Source organism: Meles meles, chromosome 11, assembly GCF_922984935.1.
Source record: "Meles meles chromosome 11, mMelMel3.1 paternal haplotype, whole genome shotgun sequence".
In the NCBI taxonomy this organism is placed as follows: Eukaryota; Metazoa; Chordata; class Mammalia; order Carnivora; family Mustelidae; genus Meles; species Meles meles.
The window spans coordinates 11,878,474-11,902,577 of NC_060076.1; the positions used below are offsets into that span (position 1 = coordinate 11,878,474).

General features: G+C 40.7%; 2 protein-coding genes across 2 annotated transcripts; both read right to left on the bottom strand.

Annotated features, from left to right (window-relative positions):
• Positions 1-9,285: 9,285 nt before the first annotated feature.
• On the bottom strand, positions 9,286-10,215 carry LOC123953344 (olfactory receptor 1L6-like). The gene has a single exon (XM_046023517.1). The coding sequence runs from the start codon at positions 10,213-10,215 to the stop codon at positions 9,286-9,288; it is 930 nt and encodes a 309-aa protein (XP_045879473.1).
• Positions 10,216-22,669: 12,454 nt separating this feature from the next.
• Positions 22,670-23,697, bottom strand: LOC123952528 (olfactory receptor 1L4-like). Its single transcript, XM_046021807.1, has one exon. It carries the CDS (start codon positions 23,600-23,602, stop codon positions 22,670-22,672), a length of 933 nt encoding a protein of 310 aa, XP_045877763.1. The 5' UTR covers positions 23,603-23,697.
• Between the last annotated feature and the right edge of the window lie 407 nt (positions 23,698-24,104).

Consider the following 24,104-nt stretch of genomic DNA (forward strand, 5'->3'; position numbering starts at 1 on the left):
GTCATAGCAGGGTTTTGAGCAGAGGAGGGATATGATCTAACTTCTGTTTTTGTTTCCAGAGTTTTATGTGGAAAAGTTTCAAGTTCACAAAAAATGGAAAGAATATTGCAACAAACACTTGTATATCCTTCGCACAGATCCACAGGTTAGCCTTTTGGCACAACTGTTTCCTTCCTTTCTATTGCCAATTGATTTTTTGCCAAGCTATTGAGAGTAAGTTGAAGACAACATACCATTTCCCCTTTAGGTACATTCAGCAAGCATCTCCCCGAACCCCAAAACAATTGTAACCAAGAAAGTGAACACAGATTCTACATGTCATCCTGTATGCAGGGGTCCAAGTTTTCCAGTCTGGACTCTGGTCAGGGTGAATGGATTGCTTTGGACTCTTCTGTTTCCTTTGTCTCTTCTAACAAGGGAACAACATCCCCACTTAAAGTTTGTTTGTTTTTCCTGATACTGTCTCTTAAAGAATTCAGGCCAGTTGCCTCACAGAATGTTGCACATTCTCTATTTTTCTGATTTTTTGCACGTGATTCAACTTAGGTTAAACATTTTTTAAAAGATTTTATTTATTTACTTGAGAGAGAGAGCATGAAGAGGGGGGAAGAGGGAGAAGGAAAAGCAGACTCCCCACTGAGCCAAAGGCAGACACTTAAACAACTGAACCAACCAGGCACCCTTAGGCTAAATGTTTTGACCAGAATACTACATAGGCGATCTTGTAGTAGGTGCAGATGGCTCACATCAGTAGGAATCCAATATTGGGCCCTCCTAGTGCTCATGTGAGTTTGGTAACTTTGTTAAGATGGTGACCAGCAGATCTGTCATTGTAAATGCAAAATTTCTCCTTTGCAACTTAGTAAGTAATGAGTGGGGTGAGATTTGAGACAGTTTGACTACCCCCTTTTTCCTCAGCAACCTTCTACTGAATGGTTTTAGCTTAGCTTCAGACTCTTGCCTGAATCAATCATTTTGGGTATTTTACCCATATTACTTGTGAAGAAACTGAAGTTGAGTGAAATGACTTTCCTTAGATCAAAGAGCTGTTAACTAGTAAATCAAGGATTCAAGCTCAGAGCTGTTTAACCAGAGTCCATGCTCTTGACCACTGTATTAATTTCCTATTGCTGCTGTAACAAAATACCACAACTTAGTGGCTTAAAATAGCTCAGATACATTCTGTTATAGTTTGAGAAGTCAGAAGTCAAAATTTATAGGGTCAGCAGGGCTGTGTTTCTTCTGGAGGCTTCTTTGGAGAGTCTGTTTTCTTGTCTTTTTCAGTTTCTTGAGATTACCTGCGTTCCTTGGCTCATGGACCTTTCTCAGATCGCTCCAAATTCTTGCTTCCATCCTCACATCTCCTTCTCTCTCTGATTCTCCTGTATCCTTCTTATAAGGGCTTTTATGTTTACAGTGGGCCTACCTGCATAATCCAGAATAGCCATCCCATCTCAAAATCTTCAACTTGGTCACACCTGAAAAATGCCTTATGCCATATAGGTTAACATATTCATAGGTTCTGGGAATTAGGACTTAGATATCCCCAGAAGCCATTTTTTCAGCCTGCCACAACCACTCAACAATATTTTTCTCCCACAATGGTGGTGAATCCTGTTTTCACTTTCTGTTGGGTTTACCGTGAGGTGGATCTGAGCTAAAACTTAATTGTAACTAAAATGAAATTATCACCTGACTTTATTTCATAAACTCCACTCTGATTGGTCAACCACGATGGTATTTTGGGTTTGCGGGAATTAGTGTCAGTTTGGAGACAGTGTCTAGTAATTTCCTACAATCCAGGTATTTCCTTTTACAGTGCACAGTAAACCTGGTATATAGCTGTGAGTCTCTGTGGGGAAGGCTACTTGGAAGATTTAAGCATACTTTTTTTTTTGGCCCTGGCTCAAGAGTTGGAATTGGCAACGAGCTATGATTTAAGTTATATTGTATGATTTAAGTTAGTCCTTGGTTTACCAGACCTTGACGTTTTTTCTTATACAGATCAAGTAAGACTTTGGTGGGCTGCTTATCTGTTTTATTCCTAGGGACACCATAATTCATTAGCTGCTGACTCTATAGGTCATTAGCATATATGCCTTCTGATTTTTGATCTCTTTTAACCAGTATAGTAACCATGCCTACCTTGTCTCTGGAGACCAGTGCTACCACCCGTTGACTCCTGCTCTGGGATCCCATCATTTCCATTGACTTCTGGGAGTCCCATTTTGGCAGTGACACACTCATCACTGCCGTATAGAGAACCTCTATGCCATCTCTCACTGTCTATAGAGACTATGCATTACAGAGACTTTCAATTATCTGTGGTTTCCTCACCAATGTCTTTCTCAAAGCTTTGGTAAAGGAAGTATCCTCTAGACCCTGCAGTGTGATATGTCGTTAAAAGGAGGTGATGTGGGGTGCCTTGGTGGCTCAGTGGGTTAAGCCTCTGCCTTTGGCTTAGGTCATGATCTCAGGGTCCTGGGATCGAGCCCCGCATCAGGCTCTCTGCTTAGCAGGGAGCCTGCTTCCCCCTCTCCCTCTGCCTGCCTCTCTGCCTACTTGTGCTCTCTCTCTCTGTCAAATAAATAAATACATAAAATCTTAAAAAAAAAAGAGGAGGTGATGCATATAAATATATTCCAGCATTCCTATGCCTCCATGCTTCCTCTGCAGTACACCAAGGGAGTCTCAGCTTAATGTATGCTAACATCGAGTATAGGTTTCAGTTAATCATCTGAGAAAACTGTTAGAGTCATTTTCAGCTACTTGAGCTATCACAAGGAATTCAGAATTTCTGGTTTGTACACTGACATCAATAAATGTAGCTGAATTCAAAATCATTTTCCTTCTTCCCTTATATAATACCCGTTAGAACCCATTCCTATAAATATTCTCTATTTTTCTGCTCAAGTAATAGGCAACATCTTGCTCTTTCATTGTTGATGGCATCTCTCAGAGCAGTTAGGTAATTCTCCTAGAGGTTCTGCTGTGATTTGAGTTTGATTATGGGTCTGGAGAGAAGGAATGGTGGTGAAAGTTGATCTTGAAAAGAATCAGCATTCCCCTGTAAGATGACTGCCTCCGGAGGAATTATTCCAGCCTGTTATGACAAGGGGCAGATAACTTCCCCAGAGAGAGAAGAAAGGACCACATATAAGTGGCAAAGGAGACTCAGACATTTGGGGCTTCCAAGTACTCTGATTCATCACCATCTACCAAAATTTCCCATTCCAATTTTCAGGAAATCATTCTTTCACAAGAAATACCCTGACTTTAATGTAAAAGACAAGGCTGTAAATTTGATTTGCATTGTTTTGTTTGTTTGTTTATTTTTGTGTGTGTTTTCTTTTTATTTAAATTTCATTAGTCAACATATGGTGCAATATTGGTTTCTGAAGTAGACTTTAGTGACTCATCACTTACATACAACACCCAGTGCTCATCACAAGTGCTCTCTTTAATCCCTGTCACCTATCTAGCCTATTGATTTACTCTGTAATTCAGTCACCTACTAGGTAAGATTCTGAGTTTGCTTTTTATTAATCTTGATCCTGTGGCATAGAAAGAAGGGATTTTTTTTTTTCAGGGAAATCATCAGATCTTTTAGCTTTCTACTTATGTCTTGAGCTTGAAATATAAAATGTTGAGCTTTTCATATTCTTTCTGAAAATTCTCTGCTATATTCTGAAGCAGGTAGTCCACTCACTCTTTTTATACTCTTTCTTTCTATTATAGCATTCTATTGCTAAGGCTACTTGGCCTCCCAAATGATGTTAACAATGTCACTAACGGATTCCCTGAGTAAACTGTGTCCCATTTTCCACTAGCAAGGAGGTCATTACTAGCTTTAGATCTAAATAGATTGGAGAACCAATTCCATATTCTTTTATTTAAGTTTCTGTTTCTTTGGAGCCATCTTTGGTACTAAAAATCGCATCAACCTATTAGAAAAACATGCTACTCAATGTTCCAGATATAATAAGTAATATAGAATTTGGGGCTTACAGAATTGTTGAAAAAACGAGAAGAACATAGGTCAGAGAAGTTTTTGCCAGAAGTAAAAGTAACTGGCGCTGAAGATCTTGGCCAGAAGCACCTGTTAAAAGTAAACTGAGACATAGGAGTGAAATCATATGGTATTTGTTTTTCTCTGACTGACTTATTTCACTTAGCATTATACTGTTTAGCTCCATTCATGTCATTGCAAATGACAGAATTCATTTTTCATGATGGCTGAGTAATATTCCATTGTGCGCACATGTGCACGCGCGCGCGCGCGCGTGTGTGTGTAAACCACTGCTTTTTTATCCATTTTTATCCATTCATCAGTCGATGGACATTTGGGCTGTTTCTATAATTTGGCTGTTATAGATAATGCTGCTATAAATATCAGGGTGTATGTATCCCTTTACATTAGTATTTTCATATTCTTTGGATAAATAGCTAGGAGTACAATTTTAGGATCATAGGAGACTTCTCTTTTTAGCTTTTTGAGGAATCTACGTACTGATTTCCAGAGTGGCGTAACCTGTGTTACTAACTGGAATTTAAATAAAAACTTAAAAAAATAAAAATAGATGGAGACATTAAAATTGTAAATTTATTTGAGCAAAAATCCATTCAAATTAGGCAGCATACCATCTAGTAGCTAGAAAGCAGCTCTGAGGAGAGATGAAAGACTTTTACAAGCTGAAGGGAATGGGAACTAGGAAGTTATACTAGACAAAAGGGTAAAACTCATGTTACATTGTGTGTCAACTGTATTTCAAAAAAAGAATTCAAAGAAGAAAAAAAGTGGGTTGATTATTGCAAAGGCTTTCCTTTAGGGGGTGGTAGGGGTCTTTCTGTTGTATTACCTAATTAGTGCTGATCAGGTGATTCCTGGTTGACTGGTGTAAGATTCCATTTCTGGGAGAGCCAAAATCGTAATTAAGTTAAACCCCAATTTGGTGACAGCATGTAGAATAAATGACTCCACTTTGGGCCTTTTGTTTTGCTTTTGACATTCCAAAGCAGATGGTTCTCAAAGGCTTGTCTGGAAGGTGCCTTACTCTTGAGAATCTCTGAAAAGTTCCTACCGAGTGTCTTAGTCTGCATATGCAAGGCAGGTGGTTTTATGACTTTGTTCAGAAACTATTATAAATTCTTAGTGTGTCCACACATTTAGCTGCATCTGCCTCCAGGGAATAGTGTCTTCCACTTCACTGCTGTGTTCCAAATATCATACAAGCTCCTTTATTGGCAAACTTTATCCCAGAACATAGAGAGGAAGGAATTCTGGGAAATGTAGTTCTAGCGTGGTGGTAAAGTTGCTAACACTCAATCCAACACACTATGTAAATGAATAAAATGATTGAAATTAAAATAACAGGAAGTTTTATTACTACACAAAGTCAGTAGGATACAATAATTTGCTCTAAAATATTTATCACTTCTTTATTTCATGGAAATAAATTTTTATGACCGTGATATGTATTTCAGTATTTCATTTTCTTCAGAAACGGTCACTCAGTTTGACATTCTTGTAACATTGAAGGTCTTTAGTGGATTAAAGTACTGTATAAAATTTTGAAACAGTCTCAGAATTACAGAAAAATGCAATTATGGCATAAAACATTTTTTAAAAATTTCTTTTCAGCGTAACAGTATTCATTGTTTTTGCACCACACCCAGTGCTCCATGCAATGGCACAAAACATTTAAGATTAAATTGACAGCCTGATGACCTGTCTCCCTCCCTTAGTATGTATTTCCTACAAACAAAGACATTTTCCTCCATAACTACAATAAAACCATTAAAATATAGAAATCAGGAAATTAACATTAATACATTACCATATCTACCACATCAAGTTTCACTGCTTGTCCCAATAATGTCTTCATAGAAAAAGGAATAATAAAAATACCCAGTTCAGAATCCTGTATTACATTTACAGGATTCCCCCAGTCTGGAATAATCTCACAAACTTTCCTTGACTTTCATATACACTTGACATCTTTGAATATTATGGGGTGCTTGTTTTCTAAAATGGCCTTCAATCTGGTTTATTTTTTGCTTCTTCATGACTAGCTTCAGGCTATCCATTTTTGGCAGGAATATCATAGAAGTGACATTTTATTCTCATTGCATCCTATCAGGCGGCACACAATTTTTTTTTTCTCATTTTATTTATTTTTTCAGCGTAACAGTATTCATTCTTTTTGCACAACACCCAGTGCTCCATGCAAAACGTGCCCTCTCCATTACCCACCACCTGTTCCCCCAACCTCCCACCCCTGACCCTTCAAAACCCTCAGGTTGCCCCAACCTCCCACCCCTGACCCTTCAAAACCCTCAGGTTGTTTTTCAGAGTCCATAGTCTCTTATGGTTCGCTTCCCCTCCCCAATGTCCATAGCCCGCTCCCCCTCCCCCAATCCCACCTCCCCGCAGCAACCCCCAGTTTGTTTTGTGAGATTAAGAGTCATTTATGGTTTGTCTCCCTCCCAATCCCATCTTGTTTCATTTATTCTTCTCCTATCTCCTACCCCCCCATGTTGCTTCTCCATGTCCTCACATCAGGGAGATCATATGATAGTTGTCTTTCTCTGATTGACTTATTTCACTAAGCATGATACGCTCTAGTTCCATCCACGTCGTCGCAAATGGCAAGATTTCATTTCTTTTGATGGCTGCATAGTATTCCATTGTGTATATATACCACATCTTCTTTATCCATTCATCTGTCGATGGACATCTAGGTTCTTTCCATAGTCTGGCTATTGTAGACATTGCTGCTATAAACATTCGGGTACACATGCCCCTTCGGATCACTATGTTTGTATCTTTAGGGTAAATACCCAGTAGTGCAATTGCTGGGTCATAGGGTAGTTCTATTTTCAACATTTTGAGGAACCTCCATGCTGTTTTCCAGAGTGGTTGCACCAGCTTGCATTCCCACCAACAGTGGAGGAGGGTTCCCCTTTCTCCACATCCTCTCCAGCATCTGTCATTTCCTGACTTGTTCATTTTAGCCATTCTGACTGGTGTGAGGTGATATCTCATTGTGGTTTTGATTTGTATTTCCCTGATGGCGAGTGACGTGGAGCACTTTTTCATGTGTCTGTTGGCCATCTGGATGTCTTCTTTGCAGAAATGTCTGTTCATGTCCTCTGCCCATTTCTTGATTGGATTGTTTGTTCTTTGGGTGTTGAGTTTGCTAAGTTCCTTATAGATTTTGGATGAAAACACAACAGTTCAAAATCTGTGGGACACAGCAAAGGCAGTCCTGAGAGGAAAATATATAGCGGTACAAGCCTTTCTCAAGAAACAAGAAAGGTCTCAAGTACACAACCTAACCCTACACGTAAAGGAGCTGGAGAAAGAACAAGAAAGAAACCCTAAACCCAGCAGGAGAAGAGAAATCATAAAGATCAGAGCAGAAATCAATGAAATAGAAACCAAAAAAACAATAGAAAAAATCAATGAAACTAGGAGCTGGTTCTTTGAAAGAATCAATAAGATTGATAAACCCCTGGCCAGACTCATCAAAAAGAAAAGAGAAAGGACCCAAATCAATAAAATCATGAATGAAAGAGGAGAGATCACAACTAACACCAAAGAAATACAGACAATTATAAGAACATACTATGAGCAACTTTACGCCAACAAATTGGACAATCTGGAAGAAATGGATGCATTCCTAGAGACATATAAACTACCACAAATGAACCAGGAAGAAATAGAAAACCTGAACAGGCCCATAACCAGTAAGGAGATTGAAACAGTCATCAAAAATCTCCAAACAAACAAAAGCCCAGGGCCAGACGGCTTCCCAGGGGAATTCTACCAAACATTTAAAGAAGAACTCATTCCTATTCTCCTGAAACTGTTCCAAAAAATAGAAATGGAAGGAAAACTTCCAAACTCATTTTATGAGGCCAGCATCACCTTGATCCCAAAACCAGACAAGGATCCCACCAAAAAAGAGAACTACAGACCAATATCCTTGATGAACACAGACGCAAAAATTCTCGCCAAAATACTAGCCAATAGGATTCAACAGTACATTAAAAGGATTATTCACCACGATCAAGTGGGATTTATTCCAGGGCTGCAGGGTTGGTTCAACACAATTTTGAATTGTCCATTACTGCTGATGTTCATTTTGATTACTTGATTAAAATGGCATCTGAGAGACTTCTCTGCAAAGTTACTTTTCCTCTTTGTTAGCAACAAATATTTTATGAAATGGTGTAACTATCCCATTCCTCATCAAAATTCTTCCCATCTATTCATTTATCTATATTGGTATGGACTCATGTTTCTTACCTTATTCAGTGAGTTATAATTTATTTCTTCTGTGTCCTTTTGATATATTCCCACCATTCTCCAGATGGTGGGCACTTTCTTGTTTTATATCTCAGGAGGTTCCAGGATCATCTCATTTTTTCTCTGCTCCAGTCCTGGAATCTGCTACATCTCCAAAAACCAGGCTCCTAATAGGTTTACCATCTTCACTCTACTTGGATTCAGGACACACTGAATCACCCCTCTGTAAGGATACTCTCATCACCCATTTTTGGATCTGACTGCCCTTTCTAGGGTTGACTCCACACAGATGCCTATTTTGTCACTGAGGGAAATGAGACTTAGAGAGAGTGATAGCCTTCTTCACAAAAGGCCAAGTTGTGACCTAATTTAAAGTTTCTTGACTTAGAATCCTAGAGCTTTTTTACTATGCCAAGTTAGTCCATTACCCCTTAGACCATGAAGTAAACAGCTGTCAACAGTTAGAGCTTTGTTATGTTTATATTTATATTACATTTTACTAAGCAGATCTGTGCAGGTCCAAGGAAATCTTGTGTAGAATTGATGACTTATTTAGTATTAAACCATATGACTAAATTGTTGAAAATACACATGGAGAAGCATTTCTTCCTTATTTTTTTATGGTTAAACATATTGGTTTATACTGGCAAATTACATAAAATGCATGAACTAGAGATTATAAGAAGGAAGGGATAAAGGAAGAAGGGAGGGGTGGAGGAATTATTTTTTAATCTATTAAAATATTTATAATCATTACATTTAATTTTATGAAAAAGAAAGTAAAATTTTGATTATAGTCAGCTGTTGGCAGTCTTTTCCTTTCTGATAGCTAGACTATAAGTACTTTTGAGGACAGAAGTGATTTATCTTGCCTTTGTCACAGAATTAAACTTCGTACCTATAGGTAGTAGGTGCTTAACCTTTAACTCTTGAATCAATGAGTAAACTCCTAGAGGGAGCACAATGTGAGTATTCTATTCTTTTCTCCCAGTCAACTTTCTCAAGGCTCGTTTCATGTCCTTGTTCCTAAGACTATAGATAAAAGGGTTTAGCATAGGGATTACCACTGTATAAATAACAGTGACCACACGGTCCTTTGTCACTGAGTAGGTGGATGAAGGGCGAATGTACACAGAAATGGCAGTCCCATAGAATAGTGCCACAACTGTGAGGTGGGATCCACAGGTGGAGAAGACCTTGTACCTGCCTCCCCCGGAAGGGACCCTCAGAACGGCACGGGTGATGAAAACATAAGAGACAATGATCAAGATGAAGGGACTCATGATCACAAAGGAGCCCTCTGTGAAGGCCAGAAGCTCATTGATGGAAGTGTCAGAGCAGGAGAGCATCAGCAATGGCTGGACGTCACAGAAGAAGTGGTGGATGACATTGGGCCCGCAGAAGGAGAGGCGGGCCATGAGAATCGTGTGGGTGAGTGAGTGGAGGTGGGACAGCACCCAGGAAGCCATCACCAGCAGGAGACAGCGCCGGGGGCTCATGGTCGTGGTGTAATGCAGCGGGTGACAGATGGCCGTGTAGCGGTCAAGAGCCATGGCAGCCAGGAGGAAGCTGTCAGTGATCGCACAGGACACAAAGAAATACATCTGTGTGAGGCACTGGGCAAAGAGGACCTTCTTGTTCTTGCTCAGCATATTTGCCAGCATCCTTGGCACAATGACATTTGTAAAGCAGATGTCCACGAAAGATAGATTGGAGAGGAAGAAGTACATGGGGGTATGGAGGCGGGCATCCCCCCGGATGGCTGCAATGATGACTGAGTTGCCAGCCACGTTGACCAGATACATGGTGAGGAAGCTGGCAAAGAGCCACCCCTGCTCTTTGGGGTCACTGGTCAGTCCCAGGAGGAGGAATTCAGCAACATGGCTCTGGTTTCCCCTTGACATTGTTAGCCTGCAAGTAGAAAATATAAAGGAATGTTAGGCGTGTGTCCTGGTTTGGAGTCTCCAATTATAACTTCCTGTGGGTGGCTGGTATAGTTGATGGGAGTATGGATTTTGGTGTCCCAGCTTTCTGGCTTTCCATTCTGGCTCTGTCACTGATTCACACAGAGCACAAAGTCACCTCCTGAACTTTCATTTCCTTCATCAGTGAAGGCAGAAATTATTAAATTTACCTCCTCAGACTATTCTGTTTTGGCCTGAATTTCTCTCTGTTTGGCTTTCTAAAAATGAATATCAGAAGATCTTAACTTCTCACCGAAGAAAAGACAGATATATATTCTAGAGGACATGTTCTTAGCTCCGGCCTCTTTGGGAAAAGCTTGAAGAATGGGTTGGGGTGTTGGAATAATGTATCAGGAGTGTCATTAAACTGGGAAGGCTACAATCCCCCAGGAGGTGAAATGATACAGTATGAGGGGCAGGCCACTTTCTGGCAATGGGAGGGCTTCTGTCCGGTTTGGTTAAACTTTTTATTCCATGCAGGTTGGTGGCATTAAGAAATTCGTAACAGTAGTAACAGGTGCATATCATGACAGTAGATTAGAGTGGACTCGAGCCATAGGTGCTTGTCTGAGCATGAAAATTATGTAAAAGGTGCAGGTTATACTGAGAGGATAGCCACGTTCTGGGCTCCAGGAACTGGATTTTTACCCTTGAAATGGGTGCAGAGTAGCAAGATCCAGAAGGAACAAAGCAGGACCCAGTTTGGAAGGAACTGTGGCTCTGGTCAGCATTTATAAAGGCAGAGACTCGGCTGCCATGGGGCACGATCAGAAATCCATTACCTACCCTCCAGGCCCAGAATCAAACCCTGGCTATTGGCCAGAATGACTTGATCCTGAATCAGTCACTGTGCTTCAGGCCTTGGGCTCCTGACGTCCACCTTGCCTAGGGTCAGGGTCAGTTCCAGAGCAGAACTCAGGGAGAGATTTGCAGATGTGTGTCACTGACTCCAGGTAAAGGGAGAAAAAGGTAAGGGAAGATGCATGGGAGGAAGTGTACACTCAAGGACACTGAGTTCCAATGAGTTTTCCCCACAGATGTTTAAAGCACTGAAATAAAATCCCTTGTAATGTTGGAAAGGACCCATGCTGTCTGCATCTCTCTAAGCATTTTTCTAAGGAACAAAAGCATGAGCTTCTGAAGCATCGTGTTTTCTCCCAAGTTATGGAACTTTGGATTTGGAACAAAGTGATTTCTCCTACTGGGAAGGGCACAATGAGACACCATGGACACGGGGAGGCCCAGGATCTTAATTCCGAGAGGGTAGGGCCCTGTCTGGCTGTTAGACCCTGTATCCCCAGTTCACCACCATATCCTTGTCTCAGGTGCCAAATGCAAGTACTGAACATATCGGGAGTCTTTACATGTGCTAGACACTGTATGATGATTGAATCCATGTAAGAACTCTGGCAGCATACAGATGAGACTGATTATAGATTTACTACAGACTGCTCAGGAACTTGCTTAAGACCATGTTATTAGTAAGTGGCTATATTTTCAACCCAGGCAGTTTGGCCTTCAGGTCTTGTTCTTTGCCACTATGCTATATTACCCTCTGCCTGTTAAAATGTATTTGCTAACAGTAATGGAATGGACAACTTTGACAGAAATTTGAATGACAGAGGCATGTTGCCTAAGTGGCCAGAGTTAGCTCTTTTGGATCAGGAAAATTAGTGGAAACAGTCCAGGATTAGGTTTTAGTCCTGGTGTTGTTACTTACCAGCTGTTCACCTTGGAAGATCTTTGTGCTTTATTTTTCTCATGGAAAGATGAGAGAAGTACAACACCATTTCCATCAGAATATTGTGGGCATCAAATGAAGGAACATATCTGAAAAGTGGTTTGTAAATGAGCAGGTGCTGTATCAGCAGTAATTGTATAAATAATATATAACAAAGTGATATATAATAATGGACAATAATAATCCTCATATTTAATATATAGTACCTGGTTTAGCTGGTTAAGACAAAAGAAACTGAGGAAGTGTGTGTGAAATGGTTGGGGTGACCACTGAAAGGAGAGCAAGGCTGTAGCTTCTGGAGAGGGGCAGAACAGGTAGTATTAGAGTTTCCTGGCCAGAGAAGGGGAAGGGATAGAGATTCCAGTGAGTTTTCTGCTTTGCAGAGTCTTTTCTGCAGTAGTGATGGATAAGTTAAGGGACTCAATGCTAACAGTCTTCCCACAACCATTCACTGAGAGTGTTGTTTTTTTTTTTTTTAAGGTGAATATTCTTTTTAAAAAATTTTTATTTAAATTCAATTAATTAACATAGTGTATGATTAGTTTCAGAGGTAGAATTCAGCAATTCATCACTTACATGTAATACCCAGTGCTTGTCACAAGTGCTCTCCTTAATGCTCATCACCCAGTTATCCCATTTTCCTCCAGCAACCCTCAGTTTGTTTCCCAGAGTTAAGAGGCTCTTATGGTTTGTCTCCCTCTCTGATTTCGTCTTGTTTTATTTTTCCCTCCTGTCGCCTATGATCCTCTGTTTTTCTTCTTAAATTCCACATATAAGTGAAATCATCTGACATTTGTCTTTTTCTGATTGGCTTATTTCACTTATGGTTTCAAATAGCTCAGGAAAGCCAGATGACTTTTCTTCATCCAGTATTTTAGACTTACTCAAGTCTTTTGATATGGGACAAGAGACTGGTTTGCTTCAGCACCCTCATTCCTGTGATTATCTCTGTGCATTCTCCTTGGTTCCAAGGCAGGCTGCCTCTGATCTCAGACAGTGGGAGAAATGAAGAGGGCAGCAAGAGGCAAGGGGGCTTGATGATAAGGTCGGTGCCTGTGTCAGGTAGTGTCAAGGGACTTGCCCAAGAAGTTTTCAATTAAGAAGCCAGTGATTGAACTACAATTCAATAGTAAGAAATCTAATAACCCTGTTAAAAAATGGGTTAAGGACTTGAATAGACATTTGTCCAAAGAAGAAATGCAAATGGCCAATAGGTATATGAAAAGACACTCAGCATCACTCTTTATCAGGGAAACCAGAACCAAACTGAGGTATTGCCTCACACCTGTATGATGGCTATTATCAAAGAAACCAAAGACAACAAATACTAGCTAGGGTGTGGAAAAAAGGAACACTTCTAGATTTTTGGTGGTAATGTAAATTAGTGCGGTCATTATGGAAAACATGTAGGTTGAAACTGGAGGTTCAAGAAATAAAAAAATAGAACTACCATATGCTCCAGGAATTCCACTTCTGTGTATATATCCAAAGAAAGCAAAATAGTAGAAGAGATAGTAGCACTTTTATGTTCATTGCAGTATTATTCCTAATGGCCAAGGTACGGAAATGACTTGACTATCTATTGATAGATGACTGGAATGTGTTATATGTCTACAATGAAGTATTTAGGCTTTTTTTTTTTTTTTTTTTCAAAGAAGAGGCTGCCAGATATGACAATGTGGATGAATTTTTAGGACCTTATGCTAGGCAAAATAAGGCAGCCACAGGGGGAAAAAAAAACTTAGTAATTCCACTTACATGGTATATCTAAAATGGTCAAATCCATAGAATCAGAAAGTGGAATGGTGGTTTCCAGAGATGGGGAAGGGGGCAGTGAGGAGTTACTAATCAATGAGCATGAAGTTTCAGGTAAACAAGATGAATGAGCTCTAGAGATCGGTTATACAACATGGGATTTCTAGTGAATAATAATGCACTGTACACTTAAATATTTGTTGAGGGTAAATCTCATATTAAGTGTTCTTACCAAAATAAAATAATTTTTTTAAAAAAAGGAAGCAAAATAATGACAGCAGAGAGGGAACCGAGGAGAGTATTACAGGATTTCTCGATCTCAGTACCATATCAGGTGTGACTGGGTTGGAGTCAACTGCCATGTCCACTGAGGGGCCTCGTGGCTGGGACTGAGGGCTCTGAGGGCAGGTGGTCATGGGCTAAAGGCCTAGCCTCACCAGGTTTTGGCAGAGTGACCTGGGCAAGCTGCTTAACCTTAAACCTTAGTTTTCTGGTTTAGAAAACAAGAATTATATCCTAGGTTTTGCCTTTAGGCAGCTATGAGAATTCTCATAATATGCATATAAATCAGTGAATAAATTAAGTGGGACAGAATAAACTCCTGATAAATCCCAACTGTAATTATTTCTGTTCTTTAACATTATTTCATGGATTTGTGTATGTAAGCCTTAGGAAACTGGCTCATGATCCATGTTCATTTAGTGCCCGAAGAAATATGCAGAGATCTAAATAATCTGAGTCAGAAGAAAACTCAGAGGGGCGTCTAGGTGGCTCAGATGGTTAAGCATCTGGCTTCAGCTCAGGTCATGATCACCAGGTCCTGGGACCAAGCCGCATGTTGGATTTCCACCTCAGTGGTGGGGGTCTACTTCTCCCACCGCTAGTGTTCTCTCTGTCTCTGTATCTCTGTCAATGAATAAAAAAAAAAAATCTTAAAAAAAAAAAAAGAAAACTCAGAAATCATCCCTTCCAAGCCATCACCCAGTGCAGGAAACTTATAGTAGCCCTGATGGTGGTCATCTAGATTGAATACATCTAGTGACAGGGAACTCACTGCCTGTCAGTTTTTTATCCATGGAGTTATATTGAGCTATAGTTATATTTTTAGTATTAAAGCCAAGAGTCAAGAATTCTAAATCTCACAGTTCCAATATCCTTTCTAAACTGACTTCAGTTACAAGTGACCACAATTTTGTTCTTCTTTTACTTATGGAGTTATTGATTTGTTAAGCATTCAGTAAACAGTTTCTGGGTTTCGGCAGTCATGGTAGGTCCTGGGAAACACAGAGGTGTATAGATACTAAATCACCTAACAGGTGTTTGAAGACAGTGACCATGTCTGCCTGCCTTTTCACTTTTCCATGTTAACTGTCTCCTGCCCTCACCCCTCCAGGACACAGCCTCAGGTTGTCCCCCTTCTCCAGTCAAGCTCTTCCTCCCTCCCATCACTGATTCTCCCATGTGACAGACCTGTCACCAGCGAGGTAGAGTGTAAACAGCGACTCAGGAGTCCCAGGATCTTCCTCTTTTCCCAGAAAAATCCTGCTTTCATGTGTTTTACAGATTTAAAAAAAAAGTATAATTTTGAAGACAAGCTCTCAGTGCTAAAGAAAAGTATAAAAACTGAAATTCTAATCTAAACGATCAGTTTGGAGAGAGCCCATTGAAACCTAACAAATGAAATTGGTCATTTATGTATTTGTTATATTGAAGTACAGCTGACACACAATGTTCCAGTAGTTTCAGGTGCACAACATAGTGATTCAGAAGTCCTATATGCCATGCTATGCTCACAGGAAGTGTAGCTACCATCTGTCACCCGTTACATCCCTGTCACAATACCATTAACTGTGTTCCCTGTGCTGTACTTTCCATCCTCACAACTTATTTATTCCCTAATTGGAAACCTGTATCTCCTACTCCCTTTCACCCATTTTTGCTCCCCCCCTTTCCCTCAATTAATCATCACTTTGTTTTCTTTGTTTGTTTGCTTTTTAGATTCCACATGTAAGTGAAATCACACAGTATTTGTCTTTCTCTGTCTGATGTATTTCACTTAGCATAATACCCTCTAGGTCCATCCATGTCACAAATGGCGAGATCTCATTCTTTTTTTATGGCTGAGTAATATTTCATTTCATATATATATAGTACATGGAAGTTGATCATTAATATTTCACTGTGAGTCTCAGGAGTTTTCTCCTCTCTTACCCTTCTCTTGTTTCAGCCTCTCCCACAGCCTGTGTCCCATGCTGCTCTGAAGTTGGAGTGAGGCCATTGATGTGGGTTCTCATTAGTGCAGGACTGGCTTTAAGTGTACTGTTAAGCCATGCTGGGATGACAGAGGCTGGATTTTTACCTCTCAGCATCCAAGTGGGTACACCATTCCTCTGAAAGTGTTGATCTCTTTGCTTGGAGTCTCACACATTCATCACAAATCTTTCCATTTTTTTGTGAATGGAGAAGGGAAACAGAGGCACGTGGAGGAGTCTGAGACAAAAAAATAATGGAGGCAGGGTGGTAAGGGTCACATGACTTGGCTTGTAGTCCTACCCGTGGCATTAATGTGTTGCATGTAACTGGGCAACTCATGTTCCTTCTCTGTAAATATGAATGTATTTGTAAGTTTCAGACATTCCAGGTTAGAGACATCTAGGTTGTGTATGGTTGGCTTATCAGTTACTTACTCACTCAGGTAAGGGATGGTGACCTCAAGTGGCCTTTGGAGGATCCAAGCACCTTCTCCTCAGCCTTGCTGGTCCTGATGTCTGGAGGACATGGAGGAGGGTTTAGAGCATAGAAAGAATGTTCATATTGGACCAAGAAAAGGAAAAAGCCCCAACTTCTGGAGAAAGGTGTCAGGACTTGGAATGTTGGGTATGTGGGGCATGTGTGATTACTGCTTCAGTCTAGAGATAAAGTTATCAGCCCATGAGATGACCACTTTTCTGCTTCCTCCAGAGAGGTGACTACTCAGTATAGTCCCAGGCACTAGAATCATGAGCCTTTCTTCCATTCCCAGCCCTCCACCACCTTACTGCTTCAGGTTCCATCAGATGTTAAGGGCTAGGGTGTGTGCTCAGAACTATCTGAATGTCCTGTATGTGACGTCATCCCAAGTAGGCAGGCAGCCTCCCCAGACACCAACCCTAGGGAACTCATTAAACACTGTGTCTGGGAGGGAAGTAGAGACCTCTCAGTAGAGACCAAGGAAACTGAGGCTGCTGTAGCAGTGTTTTTCTTGGATCTCCAGATAATTAGTCACTTGTTATTCCAGTGATTTCTGAGGAGACAGGGAGAAATGCATAGAGAAAGCCTGGGGCTTCTCCCGAGATGTGGGTGAATGCATAGAGTCAAGGGAAAGTCCAGGTCTTCACATAAAAACTCCTCTTTGCTGGTGAGCTGGTGCTGATACAGCCACACCTATCAATTCATTCATTAACCCCCCTACCTTTTTAGTTGTAAATGATACATAACATGTTTTTTGAAAGAATCAATAAGATCGATAAACCATTGGCCACACTAATCCAAAAGAAAAGAGAGAAAGTCCAAATTAATAAAATTATAAATGAAAAGGGAGAGATCACAACTAACACCAAGGAAATAGAAACAATCATCAGAAATTATTACCAAGAGTTATATGCCAATAAGCTAAGCAACCTAGATGAAATGGATGCATTCCTGGAAAACTACAAACTCCCAAAATTGAACCAGGAAGAAATTGACAACCTGAATAGACCGATATCTAGTAACGAGATTGAAGCAGTGATCAAAAACCTCCCAAAAAACAAGAGCCCAGGACCTGACGGATTCCCTGGGGAATTCTACCAAACTTTCAAAGAAGAAATAACACCAATTCTCCTGAAGCTGTTCCAAAAAATTGAAGCAGAAGGACAACTTCCAGACTCTTTTTATGAAGCCAGCATTACCCTGATCCCCAAACCAGGCAAAGACCCTACCAAAAAGGAGAATTCAGACCAATATCACTGATGAATATGGACGCTAAGATTCTCAACAAGATCCTAGCAAACAGGATCCAGCAGCACATTAAAAAGATTATCCACCATGACCAGGTGGGATTCATCCCCGGGTTGCAAGGCTGGTTCAACATTCGCAAATCAATCAATGTGATAGAACAAATCAATAAGAGAAGAGAGAAGAACCACATGGTCCTCTCAATTGATGCAGAAAAAGCATTTGACAAAATCCAGCATCCATTCCTGGTGAAAACGCTTCAAAGTATAGGGATAGAGGGAACATTCCTGAACTTCATAAAATCTATCTATGAAAGACCCACAGCAAATATCATCTTCAATGGGAAAAAGCTTGCAGCCTTCCCGTTGAGATCAGGAACACGAAAAGGATGCCCACTCTCACCACTCTTGTTCAACATAGTATTAGAAGTCCTAGCAACGGCAATCAGACAACAAAGAGAAATAAAAGGTACCAAATTGGCAAGGAAGAAGTCAAACTCTCTCTCTTCGCAGATGACATGATTCTTTATATGGAAAACCCCAAAGACCCCACCCCCAAACTACTAGAACTCATACAGCAATTCAGTAACGTGGCAGGATGCAAAGTCAATGTACAGAAATCAGTGGCTTTCTTATACACTAACAATGAAAATACAGAAAGGGAAATTAGAGAATCGATTCCATTTACTATAGCACCAAGAACCATAAGATGCCTGGGAATAAACCGAACCAAAGAGGTAAAGGACCTGTATTCGAGGAACTACAGAACACTCATGAAAGAAATTGAAGAAGACACAAAAAGATGGAAGACCATTCCATGCTCTTGGATCAGAAGAATAAACATTTTAACCATTTTAAAATGTGTAGTTCAGTGACATTAAGTTAACAGTCTTGAGCATCTTTTCATATACTTGGTGGCCGTTTGTATGTCTTCTTTAGAGAAAAGCTATTCAGATCCATAGACCATCTTAAAATTGTTTTTTTTTTTTCTAATGAATTGTAGGAAAATACAGTTTCCCCACAATGTATCTTATAATGGGCTCTTAACCTCAGATATGTTTTGCAAATATTTTCTGCCATTTCCTAGGTTGCTTTTCTTCACTCTGTTTTGTTCTCTTTGTAGAAGCTTTTTAGTTTGATATATTCCAACTTGTCTAGTTTCGATTTTGTTGCCTGTGCTTTTGGTGTCATATCCAAGAAATCACTGGCAACACCAATGTCAAAGAGCCTTTCACGTAAGTTTTATACAAGAGTATATGTATTTTATACAAGAGTATATATACAAGAGTATACTCTTATACAAGAGTATGCCCAGACCATACTGTTTTGATATTGTTTCTTTGTAATATATTTCAAAGTCATGAAATACTTTGTTTTACATTCTCAATATTGTTTTGCTATTTGGTATTCTTTGATTCTTTGTACCTTCTTCTTTTTTAAAAAAGATTTTATTTATTTATTTGAGAGAGAGAGCATAAGCAGTGAGGAGGGGCAAAGGAAGAGGGAGAAGCAGACTCCCTGCTGAACAGGAAGCAACATTTGGGGCTGGATTAGGACCCTGGGATCATGATCTGAGCTGAAGACAGATGTTTAACTGACTGAGCCAGCCAGGTGCCCCTGTACTTTCTTTTAAAAAAAAGTTTATTTTATTTCAATTCAATTAATTAACATATAGTATATCATTAGTTTCAGAGGTAGAGTTCAGTTATTCACCAGTTGCACATAACACCCAGTGCTTATTATATCATGTGCTCTCCTTAATGCCCATCATGCAGTTACCCCGCCCCCCACCTACCTCCCCTCCAGCGACCCTTAGTTTGTTTCCTATAGTTAAGAGTCTTTTGGCTGGAACACTGAAAAGAAAAGAAAAGAAATAAAATAAAATGGGGGAAAAAAGAGTCTTTTGTGGTTTGTCCCTCTCTCTGATTTCATCTTGCTTTATTTTTCCCTCCCTTTGTACTTTCATATGAATTTAGGATTCCTTCATATATTGCTGTATATGCCATTGGGATTTTAAGATTTTAATAGGGATTGAATTGGATCTGTAGACTTTGGTAAGAGTGGTATTTTAATGGGGTGCCTGGGTGTCTCAGTTGGTTAAGTATCTGCCTTTAGCTTGGGTCATGATCTCAGGGTCCTAGGATCAAGACCCGCATCAGACTTCCTGCCCAGTGAGGAGTTTGCTTTTCTCTCTGTCTCTCCTCTTGCTCATGCACGCATGCTCTCTCTCTCAAATAAATAAATAAACAAATAAATCTTTAAAAAAATAATGGTATTTTAACAATACTTAGTCTTCCAATCCATAAACAGGTGATATTTTGCCATATATTTGGGAAATTCTTTAATTTTTCATCAAATGTTTTTGTTTACATTATTTAAATCTTTCACCTTGTTAATTGAGTTTATTCATAAGTAATTTATTCTTTCTGATGCTACTGGTGGGGTAGTTTACTTCTTTCCTTTCAGACTGTTCATTGTGAATGTCCAGATCACAGCTGAATCCTTAACACCTGCCTCCTCACCCCCCAGTCTCCTTTCTATTCCTCCATCACAGCTTCATTATCAATGTACCAAAGGTCTTCATGTCACTAAAGTCTTCCAGGCTTATTTGACTTAAACTCTGTTATTTTAATGTTGATTAATAGTCACAGCCTCTTGAAACATCTGTTCCTGGATGATAGGACTACTCCTTTTCTTATTCTTTTTTTTAAAAAGATTTTATTTATTTATTTGATAGAGATCATAAGCAGGCAGAGAGGCAGGCAGAGAGAGAGAAAGGAGGAAGCAGGCTCCCCACTGAGCAGAGATCCTGATGCAGGGCTCGATACCAAGATCCTGGGATCATGACCTGAGCCGAAGGCAGAGGCTTTAACCCACTGAGCCACCCAGGCGCCCCAGGACTACCCCTTTTCTGTCCTCTTTGTTAATACCTTCTCTGTCAGACTCTTCAATGTCAGAAATATGCAGCACTCATCTCTAGGTTGTCCTCAGCATTCATGTTTCACACCCCTCCTAATTTATGTCACTCGCTCTTATTATAAGGCAAAGTATGTTCAAGGAACTAAATTTTTCTTAGTTTAGTATTGAGCAAAATCTCCAGCATTTACATATATATGTAACGAGCTTGCAGTAGAAGGACCTGCTACATTTCCCTTCACAGTCTCCTCATCAAACAACATGCTTCTGGTATTATTCCACTGTTGGATTCAAGCAGTGTCACAGGTCATCTGTCTATACAGTGGGAGGGGGAGCTGTTGAGGGGTTTCCTGGTCTATTCCCAAGGGCCACGTAGAAGCACTTCACCTGACTTGGCGAAGTGTTCAGAAGGCATGCCTAGACCTTTGCTCTGACTATACGTACTTCCAGAAGGGATTTATTTCATTCTTACTGATGTTTATTAGCAAATTTCCAAGTTCACCCTAGGCTCCTTTGTTTGGATAGCAAAACTTTGGTTGAAGTCCTTTGATACTATCTGCTCATCAGCTCACTCTTTCAGAAGAGTGGTGAGATAGCTTATGGAAGTGCCTCCGATTCTGACAGAGACAGTCCTCTAGCTGTCATTGAGAAGCTTAGGACTAACCTGGGGGACAGATCTGTAACACTTTCACCACGCCTATTTCATGGTCTCTTTTTTCAAAGAAGTTTTTTATGTATTTGAGAGAGAGATCATGTAAGAGCACATGCAGGCAGAAGGAAAGGGAGAAGCAGACTCCCCGATGAGCATGGAGCCCGGTGTGGGACTCCATCCTGGGACTCTCAGATCATGACCTGAGCTGATGGAAGGTGCTTAACCAACTGAGCCACCAGGCACCCCTCATTGTCTCTCGTTATTTAGAATTCCCTTCAGTGTGAACTTCAGGGAGATCATTTGTTGACAATCAGTTGTGGTTCCAAGTGGTAGGAGTCACATCTAGACCACAGTATTTAGATGCCAGTGCAAAATCTTCAAGAGGTTTCCACAGCTTCTGAGAGAGTGGTGATTAATGTTTACAATGGTGTCTGCTCCATCAGCTTTGGTCTCTGAGTGTTTAAAATGAGCTGCACTCTATGCTTTTCCATGATGAACATACAGTGTCAATATGATAAATCTGTGGTTTCAGGTCCAACGATTTTGACGTTGTTTCCTCAGTACAACCTAGCTTAGCCTGACTGTCATGCATTCCTTTTTCCCAGGCTCTAAAGGGCATTTCAATGAGGATCATGGCCATGTGGTCAAAGACAGAATTAAGAAGGAAGGGGAAAGGACTCAAGTGCTGAGAATTCACAACTTGGTGTTGGTGAGGGGAGTGGGGACATTACATCTGCTTTGAAGATTCTCCATCTTTCCAGCCTTATGCTCTCTGTTCTCAAACTGAACAAGCCTCTCAGGGCTTCCCACTGTCCCTCAAACTCATTCCAGTGTTTATTGCTTCTTCCTCTTTGTGTAGATCCCACTATTTGGAATACTCTGCCCATTTCCTGCTACATTGAACTTTTGTCTGTCAAAATCAATCTATCCTTAAGGACAATCTTAGGTCATTATTCCAACAAGGTCTTTCCCAATTCCCTACCAAATTCATGTAACTTCTTCTCAAAACCAATAGGATTTTGCACTTTCTTGAGTACTAGCCAAAGTCAAGCCCATAGAAGAGGTATTTGGAGACAGCTTTGTTCCACTTCAATATAGCTTTATTTATATACATCGCAGAAACAGCGTTCTTGAAATGTGGATTCCTAGCAGTACTTGGCCTGGGATTGCACATGTAAGTGGTCAAGGTCATTGATAGAACGAAGTGCCCTAGCTTCTAGGTCAGGGCTGTTACTGTTTTCCAGCACTACCTTCTATGACCTGTTTGGGTCCCATGGGAAACATGGGTAGGAGGGAAAGAGTGTGATCATCTCTTAGGTCATCTCCAAATTAAGGTGTTCCATCTATTTATTCTTTCTACAAGTGAATTCTGTCCCTTAATTTCCTCAAACCCCTCTTCATATCTTTGTTCCTCAGGCTATAGATAAAGGGGTTCAGCATGGGTGTCACTACTGTGTACATGACTGTGGCTACCCGGTCCTTCACCACTGAGTACATGGAGAGGGGCCTAAAGTAGACATAGATGACACTCCCATAGAACAAGGCCACGACAGTGAGGTGGGAGCCACAGGTGGAGAAGGCCTTCCACTTGCCAGCGGCAGAGGGAATTCTGAGCACGGTGACGATGATTCGCAGGTAGGAGAAGAGGATGCACAGGAAGGGGGTCGCTATGACAGCCAGGGTCTCGGTCATGACCACTATCTGGCTGGAGGATGTGTCAGAGCAGGATAGCTTTAGCACAGGCTGGGTATCACAGAAGAAGTGCTTGATGACATGGGAGGCACAGAAGGACAGGCGGGACATGAGTAGCACCCGGAGCAGGGAGTGCAGGTGGGAGATGGTGCAAGAAGCCAGCAGCATGAGGTGGCAACGCCGTGGGTTCATGACCACATCATAATGGAAGGGGTTGCAGATGGCTACCAGCCGGTCTATGGCCATAGAGGCCAACAGGTAGCTGTCAGTGTTCCCACAGGCCATGAAGAAGTACATCTGGACCAGGCAACCCACAAAGGAGATAGCCTTCATCTCTGACAGTAAATTTGCCAACATCTTGGGCATAATGACTGTTGTGAAGCAGATATCTGTGAAGGACAGGTTGCTGAGGAAAAAGTACATGGGGGTATGGAGTCGGGAGTCAGAATGTATGGCCAAGATGATGAGTATGTTGCCCATGATAGTGACCAGGTACATGATGAAGAAGATGGCAAAGAGGGGTTTCTGTAGCTGAGGGTTGGAAGAGATGCCCAGGAGGATAAAGCCTGATTCGCTGCTGTAGTTCTTTGTCTCCATGTCTGTGCCTTCGTGGACAGGGTGTGGAGAAGCAGTTGGAGAGATGTGAAGGGCGATTTCATCAAGTCACCTTCCTCCCTAATCTCCAGCCTATGGAAAAATCCTTCTGCTTTGTTAGAATTTTAAAGCGCATTTACTTTAAGAAACTATTGGGAAGAGAGAATAAAATCCAACATGGAAAAAATAAAGAAAATTCTAATCTGCTTTCTTAATAAGAAGCTAAAGGTTTATCCCAAGTGTCTTAGGAATCTCCATAGTCTGACATGTGTGAGTTCTTCTCAGTTCTGTTTTTAAATATTCTTCTTAGGTTGTTTCTTGACCAGATGCTTATCCTCTTTTTTTCCCCTTCATGTTCCAGGGAAGATGCTATTGGGTCTTGCCTCGAGTCAGGATACTTTCATTGAAGGTGTATCCATGAATTGTGTCCTCTCCCGAGGATTCTGTCCTCGAGCTCTTAAGAGCAGAGGTGGTGGCTGTGGTAATGGGAATAGGATAAAAGTGA

Excerpts from the sequence above, each read along its gene's own strand:
- LOC123953344 (XM_046023517.1), bottom strand. The coding sequence starts at position 10,215 with ATGTCAAGGGGAAACCAGAGCCATGTTGCTGAATTCCTCCTCCTGGGA.
- LOC123952528 (XM_046021807.1), bottom strand. The coding sequence starts at position 23,602 with ATGGAGACAAAGAACTACAGCAGCGAATCAGGCTTTATCCTCCTGGGC.